At 35.8% G+C, this 10,977-nt stretch overlaps 2 protein-coding genes across 2 annotated transcripts; both read left to right on the forward strand.

Annotated features, from left to right (window-relative positions):
* The first annotated feature begins 604 nt into the window (after positions 1–604).
* Positions 605–3,448, forward strand: atpaf1 (ATP synthase mitochondrial F1 complex assembly factor 1). The gene is made up of 9 exons (XM_052539920.1): positions 605–825; positions 901–1,009; positions 1,317–1,364; positions 1,458–1,520; positions 1,607–1,657; positions 1,797–1,844; positions 2,292–2,387; positions 2,480–2,587; positions 2,667–3,448. The coding sequence occupies exons 1-9, from the start codon at positions 617–619 to the stop codon at positions 2,841–2,843; spliced, it is 909 nt and encodes a 302-aa protein (XP_052395880.1). The 5' UTR covers positions 605–616; the 3' UTR covers positions 2,844–3,448.
* Positions 3,449–5,218: 1,770 nt separating this feature from the next.
* LOC127942607 (ras-related protein Rab-3B-like) lies at positions 5,219–10,977 on the forward strand. Its single transcript, XM_052538432.1, has 5 exons — positions 5,219–5,662; positions 6,923–7,147; positions 8,402–8,520; positions 8,599–8,723; positions 8,797–10,977. The coding sequence occupies exons 2-5, from the start codon at positions 6,923–6,925 to the stop codon at positions 8,979–8,981; spliced, it is 654 nt and encodes a 217-aa protein (XP_052394392.1). The 5' UTR covers positions 5,219–5,662; the 3' UTR covers positions 8,982–10,977.

Here is a 10,977-nt window from a genome sequence, read left to right on the forward strand (position 1 = left end):
GTTTTTTATGTATATTTTGTTTAAATACTCTTTTTTTCTATTTTGTATTCTATTTTCTTTTCATTTATAATTCAATTGTGTGTTTGTGTGTGTGTATTCATATATGATTTATACTTTACATAAATACAAATATGCATTACATATATTTGTTAAATACACACATATATATATATTAAATTATTAATTTAATTAATTGTAATCGATTAAACAATAAAAATACTTAAACTAAACTGTGCATATATAAGACCTCTAACACTAGCTTGCTCTATTCTTTTTCTATTCTGTTTTCTTTTTATTTATTATATTATTTAAACGCCCTTGTTACGTGTACTGTGTTAAGATAAGTGAGATTTGTTACAGCACTTATATATCATTGCTCTTTTTGTTGTTTTTGATTGCTTCCACTGTCCTCATTTGTAAGTCGCTTTGGATAAAAGCGTCCGCTAAATGAATAAATGTAAATGTAATTATTCATGCCAGGTTTTATATGTTCTATATAAGCTCTAACGCAATGACATCATAAAATAATTCGTTCTATTCATTGCCTACATCTTTAGTGTAGGAACCAATATATGTTGTGCCTATATTAAACTTGGTTCCGCCCGGACACTCATAGATGTGGGACGGGGAAAAGATGGCGGCGGCCTTGGTACAAATGTCATGTTTGTATCGTGGGATGTTGGCGGTCAGGGCCACAGGCATCCGGCCGCTGATTCCAGGACTCGTGCCATCTCAGTTCAGGGCGTTTTCGATGAAGAAAGAACCGGAGCTGGAGGAAAATCCGTATTATAGTAAATATGAAGAGAAGATCAGGAAACTGCGGAGGTGGGCAGCTATCAAATGCTTACATGTCGTTGCTGCATATTGATATTAATCTCATGTGTAATACTGTAACATCAGTTCAAAACCTCAAGAATATAAAGCCCGAGTGGAGAAGCGCGGGGAGGTGAAGACAGAGCCTCTAGGACAGTCAAGACAAGCAGAATTCGTCAAGTACATGGAGAAAGAGGTGAAGAGCACATCTTGCATCTGATTTTCAGTTTTCATTTCTAAATATACCTTGTAAATGACTTATACATTTAACGTGTTCCATTTTTATATTTTAGGTGTTTTATTTAAATGATACTTAACTTATTGTATTATGTATTACATTTTAATTGTTATTAATTTAATACATAATGTAACATTATAACCCATACAGTATTGTTTAATAAATGATCATGTAATACAAAAAATAATATAAAATATAAGTGAAAACGTGTATTATAATATTTTGTACGAACACTTAATTTGCTGATTTATTTGCTTATTTGTAGCTGGACAAAAGTGGTAAAGCAGGAGCTGGGGGCTTCACCAAAGATAAGGTAAACTATAGTTACCTCATTAGTATGGTGAATTAGAGATTTATAGTTTGTCATTTGCATCTTTTACTTTTTTATTTCCTTCTCATTTTATAGACATTAGGATCTATTCTCAACCTTGATATGATTCAGGAGAAATCTGGATCTGAAATTGCAGAGGTAAGAGGAAGATAGACTGTACAAAAAAAAAGGAGTAAAAATATTAAATGGACTACCAAACCAAATGCCTACCTTTCTGTGTGCAGCTGTGGATGCAGTACTTCTCAAAGAAAGACACGATCAGTGCCATCATACCAGTGAGTTCTGTTTTATATATCAGTCTATTAACTGATAAAAAAAAAACCTTAATATTAACTGCTTTCTATTTCAAAGCAGTTCTATTTAATGATCTATGGTTTCACCAGAGATAATTGACCTTGTAATTCTGTGTCATAGGGCTCAACATTTGACATTATTTTTGGTCGTGCCAAATCTTGCCCGATGGTAAGTATGCGTATTTTCAATTGTCAAGCTTCATGCCATCAAATAACCCTGCTAAATGTCCACTTGGCGGTAGTAGATCCTTTCAAGAGCATCTGTTATGAGTCTAATCATGATGATGAGGAGTTTGTCTTTTGAATATCTTATTCATAGGCTGTGTAAGAGCATAGTCATGTTCTGTAAAACTTAACAGTAAGGTTGGGAACAAAGAAAAGTACTGAATAATGTGAGATTAGTGCTTGTTCTTCTTTATTATTTAATGCTGTAATTATTTAGTGGCTTATTAATACTTATAATGAATATGTAGAGTGAAACAGATTGTGGTTTGATTCCCAAATGAATCTGTTTAGTCAGTTCTTTTTAGTGAATCAAAGATAGAGTTCAGCTAGGGTAGTTCAATTTCTAAATTACTATTATAATATAATCTATGATAATGTAATCTTTGCACAGTTTCTGTACGCTCTGCCTCAGAAGGAGGGCTATGAGTTTTTTGTCGGCCAGTGGGCTGGTCATGAACTGCACTTCACATCTTTAATCAATGTTCAGGTATTATTATAATTTTTTTTTTGAATATATATTTTAAATATAAATTCCACTCTTTCTGATGGCATAGTTACTGAAATTGAGTTGTATTTCAGACAATGGGAGAAAATGCACCCAGCCAGCTTATTTTATACCACTATACAGACCTGCAGAAGGACAAAGGCATTGTGCTGATGACCGCTGAGATGGATAGCAAATTTGTGGTAAGTGAAATGAAGGAACTAGGTAAAACCAAAACCAAAATCAGTGCAGTTTTTAATTCATTTTTTCAACCTCTTTCAGACTGTCCACCAGGCGCAGTGCTTGGCCAATCAAGTGCAGCTATTTTATGGATCTCAGCGGCTTGAAACTTTCCGATTGGTCGAGACCTTCAACCACCAACCGACAGAGTTTAAACACATGGCTGTGATTGCAGAACTCGAACAAAGTGATATCGGACCAGCAGTCACTACAAAATAATCCAAAGGCAATAAATACGGTGTTGCTTGATGTGGACGGATGCCTTGAGAAAGCAGCGCTCTGTAACTTTGTATGGAGGCCTGTGAGAGTCTCTGCCACCAGAAGAGAAGATCTTGTGTTACCTTTCAATAGATATGTGTTAAATAATCTCACAGTAGATATTACATATGAAAAAAAAATGCATACGTCTATAAGTGACTATCTGCTACCATGTATGCAGATTCAGTTCTCATTTGACTCCCAGGAAATGTCCTCATAAGCATTTGGCATGAAATACTGTACTAGTGTGATGATAATTATTTGCTTTAAAATGCAAAAAGAAAGATTTTTATCAGGATAAAAATGACATGTTCACACAAAAATAAGTCATCCACTTAATGCATAAATGGTGCACTTAATTCTTTTTTATGTATAGTATTACTTCAAATTATCAAACTTAAATTACAATTAAGTTGTTCAAGCCTGTTTACCAGAAAATACAGATATGCACACCTGTAGCCTGGTAAATGAGATTTATAAATAGACCATCTGTAATGCCCTGAGGACCCAAGTAGCATAATGTTTTGGGATGCTATTCATAATAAACCCTTGCATTTTTGGCCGTATTTATGTACCTGGTTCTGTATTTTGTACATAATAGAAAAGTGACATGGAAATGATGCTTAAGAATTTCTTAAAACCAACTTCACTTTCTGGAGTCATTTTGCTGATGACCTTTAACCAACATGACCTCGTATTTAGTGCATTCGCAAAGCTCGCCAGAATATTTCAAAAACATTTTGACTTGACGATGTCACTTTGTAAATAAGCATTAACGTGCAATACGCATGTGCACAACATCACCGTTGAGTTTTTGTAGTTTAGGCCTACACGAAGATGACAATAAAAAAATAAAATAAAAAATAAAGTGATTTTTGAAATGAGGTTTCAAAAGTTGCATCTTCAGACATCCAGAATGCTGTTGTTGTGTAAATCTAATTTAAAACATTTTGCAAAAAGTTTATTTCACTAATTCCATTCATAGAGTGAAACTTAAATATTATATTCATTATTATGCACAGACTGATTTATTTCAAATGTTTATTTCTTTTAATTTTGATGATTATGATGATTATAACTGACAACTAAGGAAAATCCCAAATTCAGTATCTCAGAAAATTTGAATATTACTTAAGATTAAAACAAAGAAAGGATTTTTAGAAATCTTGTCCAACTCAAAAAGTATGAGCATGTTCATCACTCAATACTTAGTTGGGGCTCCTTTTGTCTGAATTACTGCAGCATTGCGGCGTGGAATAGAGTCGATCATTCTGTGGCACTGCTCAGGTGTTATGAGAGCCCAGGTTGCTCTGATAGTGGCCTTCAGCTCTTCTGCTTTGTTGGGTCTGGCTTATTGCATCTTCCTCTCCACAATACCCCATAGATTTTCTATGGGGTTAAGGTCAGGCGAGTTTGCTGGCCAATTAAGAACAGGGATACCATGGTCCTTAAACCAGGTACTGGAAGCTTTGGCACTGTGTGCTGGGGTCAAGTCCTGTTGGAAAATGAAATCTGCTTCTCTACAAAGTTGTCCATTAGCAGGAAGCATGAAGTGCTCTAAAACTTCCTGGTATACGGCTGCGTTGACCTTGGACCTCAGAAAACACAGTGGACCAACACCAGCAGATGACATGGCACCCCAAACACTGACTGTGAAAACTTTAACCTGGACCTCAAGCAACATGGATTGTGTGCCTCTCCTCTCTTCCTCCAGACTCTGGGACCCTGATTTCCAAAGGAAATGCAAAATTTACTTTAATCAGAGAACATAACTTTGGACCACTCAGCAGCAGTCCAGTTCTTAAACTTCTGACGCTGTCTGTGGTTCAAGAGTGGCTTGACACAAGGAATCCGACAGCTGAAACCCATGTCGTGCATACGTCTGTGCATAGTGGTTCTTGAAGCACTGACTCCAGCTGCAGTCCACTCTTTGTGAAAATCCCCCACATTTTTTAATGGGTTTTGTTTCACAGTCTACTCCAGGGTGCGGTTATCCCTAATGCTTGTACACTGTTCCTTCCCTTCGCCTCTCTATCAATGTGCTTGGACCCAGAGCTCTGTGAACAGTCAGCCTCTTTTGCAAAGACCTTTTGTGTCTTGCCCTCCTTGTGCAAGGTGTCAATGGTCGTCTTTTGGACAACTGTCAAGTCAGCAGTCAATCCTATGATTGTCTATCCTACAGAACTAGACTGAGAGACCATTTAAAGGCCTTTGCAGGGGTTTTGAGTTAATTAGCTGATTAGAGTGTGGCACCAGGTGTCTTCGATATTGAACCTTTTCACAATATTATAATTTTCTGAGATACTGAATTAAAATTAAAAGAAATAAACATTTGAAATATATCAGTCTGTGTGCAATGAATGAATATACATCTGTCTATCTATCTATCTATCTCTAAGCCAGGTAGGCTATTTTATTTTATATAATCTCTAATACGATGACATTTCATTTCAGTATGCAATATGTGTTTAAATACTTTTTTGAGTCGCAGTATGTTCCTAATCTGATTATAAGCGTTTACATTTAGCGGTGAATTTGAGCGACTCGGTTAATTGTCGCCGTTGCCCCACCCAACTGTACAAAGCGCGTTTTCAAATAAACCCGACAATAAAGCTCCATAAAACCACTATCATTCACTATTATACGCGATAATACGCACGGAAAGCGGACGTTTTGGACGCGTTCACAGTCGGGTCGGTGAACACGCGTCGTCAGGAGCTGCAGCGTCCATAAACCCCCACCTACAAGAGCACCAGACGAGAGCTGCGCTTACATCCGAGGTGAGCTTCTCCATCATATGCCATTAAATGACTGCTGCTTGTCGATTATGGATGTTTGTCGGTGAATGTCATCCGTCAGAATGTCGTTAATATCTCAATGGTGGTTATGAACGAGCTCGTGTGTTTACATGGTCCAAATAACATCATCTGATTATGCAATGATATTCATCCTTGTGAATGGATGTAGATGTCAAATGTCTCGTGTAGCCGAACCTGTTACGTTGATTTAACGGTGGTTTTGCCCCCCCAAAAAAACACTGTAGGCTAATAAGAAATGAAGGCATGAAATTATGCATTGGCATATGCATCATTCGAGACTTGTTTTGATGAAAGGCTACATAGACCACAGCTGGTGGTCCTTTTTTTTAATTGTATATTTTTTCTTGTAATTTATAGTTTATTATATTTTTTTATTGAATTTTATAATAAATGTAATGTTATAATTCATTTTTATAATTCAGTAACAGTGTGGACACCAGTATTTACTGTATTGTATGTGTAGTGTTAATATTTAACATATTGTATTATATATATATATATATATATATATATATATATGTCTGTGTGTGTGTGTGTATACTGTATAGACCAAATGGTTCATATTTCTTCTGATCTCCACTGTATATATATATTGTAAGAACATCTATCTATGTACTATATATAAAACTATATATGTGTTATGTATGCGTTTTCAATGAAAAGCTACTGCTCAATAGTAACAGGGCTGACACACATCCATACCAAATCGATAGATAGATAGATAGATAGATAGATAGATAGATAGATAGATAGATAGATAGATAGATAGATAGATAAATTTAAATTTTTATCTTATTGAAGGATATTTCCACCTTATTCTTCAGTTTGAAAGTAAGGGTGACTCCCGGTTCATTAGCTTTTGTAGGGAAATAACGAGAAGAATAAAAATGTACATTAAACTGTAAAACTGTTTGCACTACAAAACCAGTGTGTTTATATTTAACATAATACATTAAAATAATATGGTAAAACCATACAGTCTATGGGTAAAACACGCCAATTTGCAATATCATGCAGCAAAATGTGCGTTTTGTACAGCTAAAAATAGCTGGACTTGGAAGAGACCAGATGCCAGACCCATACAATGAACAAATAGCTGCACCCGCTCTTACAGAAAAAATAAGGTGGATTTTTTTATTTTTTAAATACAACCTCCTGCTGAATACCTGTAACAGGGTTGATACCAGTCTCCTGCATTTATTCTCTCCTCCTCATTCACAGATGGCTAAAGCAGACCAACGCTTCGGGCAGAGAGATGGATCTGATCAGAACTTTGACTACATGTTCAAACTCCTGATCATTGGCAACAGTAGTGTAGGGAAGACCAGCTTTTTATTCAGATACGCAGACGACTCCTTTAGCAACTCTTTCGTCAGCACAGTCGGCATCGACTTTAAGGTGAAGACCGTTTACAGGAACGACAAGAGAGTGAAGCTCCAAATATGGGTGAGTGCTGGAGCAGGCTTATTGGTATAACTGAATGCCTGATGTTGAAATATGTGCATGAAAATTAGGTTATTTTTAGCCACACATTGTTTGTTGTTCGAATGTGATTGGCTGGCATCATTAAACTTGAAGTGCATCCGGCTGTATTATGTGATGTGCGCATCCTCTACCTTCCACAATCACCTTCTACCAGGCTGTGAATGAGAGCCATCTTTTTCTGAAGGAAAAGAAAGCAAGCGCCTTACTTTATCCCCCGCCCCCCCACATGCATCATCGATGCTCGTTGTCATGGAAGCAGCACTCCATACTGCTCCCTGGCAGAAAGAGATCCTCATAGCCAATTAAAGCAGCTCCTGAGGGTAAGAAGGGGTGGGAAGAGAGTTCGAAAGCACACGAGAGAGCTGGGTGACAACACACAACCACAATTTGTGATAATTCATAATCTGGGTGTATTGATCGCGAGGTGTTAAAAATAGTCTCTCATTCAAAACAGCTGCAGGGAAACTGGCGCCAAGTGGAGCAAAACAAAACGGGCTTTAAATAAAGATGGCCTAAAATAGAGAAATTACGGCGTTTCACTAAACCATTCATTTAGTTTGTCCTCCTCATGTCTGGTATCCATTGCATTCATGGAGCATTGAAAGGTCATTGTATGTCACGCTGTTAATAAATAACAATGCCACCAAAGCTTGTATTGCATCTTTGACTTTCCAGAAATGGAAAAGTCGTGAGATTCAAATAAATAAAATGCATAATTTAATTAAAAAATAACTTTAGATGACTTTATCTGTGATAATTATATATTAGTTATTTTGTACTTTTCTAAACTTTGTAAAATAATAATAACTTATAAAAAGTGTATACAGTGCACAGTTTAGTATAAGTATTTTTTATTGTTTAATAGATTACAATTAATACAATTATTCATTTAGTATGTATGTGTGTGTTTAACAAACATATGCAATGCATATTTGTATTTATGTAAAGTATAAATCATATATATATATATATATATATATATATATATATATATATATATATATATAGTACGACCACATATATTATGCAAACACAAACATTCATTTTGGATGTGATTAATAAATTTGATAGCACTAATTTAGTTCTACACACATTAACATACACACACACGTCTATCTTGTGTATTTTGTTTGCTAAACAATATGCCAGGCCTCGGACAACTACTATTTTTGGCATAAATGTATAAAAAATTTCACAATTTTCTGTTGCCTATAGGACACAGCGGGACAGGAGCGGTATAGAACTATTACAACAGCTTACTATAGAGGAGCCATGGGCTTTATCCTCATGTATGACATCACAAATGAAGAGTCCTTCAATGCAGTTCAGGACTGGTGAGCTTTAATCCAGAATCCATAGAGTTTTATCCATTGAAGTTATATGTATATAAATGTATATAAATTTCCTTTCAGGGCAACACAGATTAAGACCTATTCATGGGATAATGCTCAGGTGATATTAGTGGGGAATAAATGTGACATGGATGAGGAAAGAGTGGTGCCTTTTGAGAAGGGGAAACACTTGGCCGACCAGTTAGGTAAGTTATGTGTCCAGTCTTTCATCCGATTTAATGGATTTGATCTGATTTCTTTTTTGATACTTTCTAACAGGGTTTGAGTACTATGAAGCCAGCGCCAAGGAGAACATCAACGTCAGACAAGTATTCGAGCGCTTAGTTGACATTATCTGTGTGAAGATGTCTGAAAGAGTCGATACGGAGCCATCCATGGTCACCGGTGCAAAAACCACCCGGCTAACCGATAAGCCGCCCCAGCTACCTCAAAATTGTTGCTGATTTACATCTCAACTCATATGCCAACTTAGCAGCAGCGGATCCGATGTTGTTTGGTTTGATGTTATGTTATATGGCGATTGGAACCAATCTGGGGTGCGTTTCGTATTATGATGCTTCGTTAGAAAAATTAACTAGCTAGTGACGACTGTTTCTGAAAATCGTAGTAACATGGTCGCAGCTTCTATATTTAAACATGTTGGTACAACAATATAAAATTGTGAGTAAATACATCTGATAAATAATCGATTCGATAGCTTATAGTTCATTTACTCAAACAACAGCGTTAACGTAGTGTGTAACTGGCGTACACTTTACTTCCCCATACATTTTGTTGTTTCAGCTCTCATCTTCTCCACAACAAAATTTTCTCTGAGATTCTACGAACGTAGCATCTAAGGATTGCTTAACTATTTCATTCGCCTTGTTTTTCTTTTATTTGATGTACTGTACGATTCATCACGTTCCCTTTTCCGTCATACTCCAGGGTTACATATGCATTTATACTCAAACGTAGTCTTCAAAAACGCTGCTTATTGTAGACACGCTAAAATACATATAAAACGATTTATATACATTTAGATATCATGCTAACAAGAAACTAAGCTCCTAACCACATGTCAAAAGCTGTAGTTCAAACCACACAATTTAGCGAATGTTCCTTGGAACTATGGTTTCGAGGAAAATTTGAATCATTGAACTTTGTTGATGGCAACAGAACTTGCGACCATAGTTGGCTAACGATGCGGGAAACGCACCCTTGTTTGTTTGTAGCTGTCAAACACACATAGTAGTTCAGTAATAATAGTACACTTCTAACTTAATCGGTCCATAGGATACTCAAAGCAGGGACTAGAGCAAAGCACAAAAACTATTCCTTGGCTCTCAGAACTTAAGTGTTCACTGTTAAAACTAGGTTTAAAATACAATCTGTTGTGGCACAATCTTACTAATCTTATGAATTATATATTAAGTGTAATGTAGTATATGAGTACTTTTAAGGGATGATTCACTCAAAAATTAAAAAATTTCTAGTATTTTGAAGGATGCTGTTAACCAAACAGTTGTCGGTAGCCATTGTCTTCTATAGAATGGAGAAAAATACTAGAAGTGAATGGCTACCGGCAGTTGTTTTGAACATACAGAACACGTGAATGAGTAAACGTTGACAAAATGGGTGAACTATCCCATTAGTCAAGGTAAAATGGTGGATATTATGTTAAAAGGCACAAGAATAAACTCAGACTTTTGCAAAATGGCCATTATGCAGTTTTCAGGGTGGTTTCAATGCTCTGATTTAATTGGATCAGAAGCAGATGCACATTGTATGTTGGACTCCATCTATTATCAGCTGGCACAGTATGTGTTTTGAGAAAATGAGCACTTGTTTAAGCTTTCTTTATGTTAAGAGAGAAAAAAATTTGATGTTTAGTGAATTCATGATTAGGTACGCTAAACAATATTCATGTCTTACACAAAAAAATATGATATTGAATTCATGTTAAACTAAGTATTGTCAGAAACCACATGTAACAGTTGTGAGTAATAATAGACTGAACACAATCAGCACATTTCATAGTCAGGTGACGTTCAAAAGAAATTATTCTTTGCTTAAGTCCTCGAGTAGAACAGCAAGATATTGTGAACTCATGCCAGGATGTCTTTATATTTCAAAACTTGTAGCAAATCCTTGTGGGTTCGTGTGTGTATAATCTACTTTGGATTTTTATCAAGTGACGTATGAGTGTTTTCTGTAACTATAGTCAAAAATATTCCAATTGAGATATTTTTAATTCAGATGTCATAGGCTACTTTTTGTTTTTCTGAGTAGATATTTATTTTTATGCTGCTGGAATATATAGTTGTACCTTTGCTGTCAGTGTATTTTGATTTGTAGACAATTTGCACTGGGGCGTACAGTGATTGTACAGTTGTGAATGTTACTTTTAGATGCAATTTGTAACAATAAAAGCACAAATCACATATAATAATGCAAATA

Source organism: Carassius gibelio, chromosome A22 (genome assembly GCF_023724105.1).
Source record: "Carassius gibelio isolate Cgi1373 ecotype wild population from Czech Republic chromosome A22, carGib1.2-hapl.c, whole genome shotgun sequence".
Taxonomy (NCBI): domain Eukaryota; kingdom Metazoa; phylum Chordata; class Actinopteri; order Cypriniformes; family Cyprinidae; genus Carassius; species Carassius gibelio.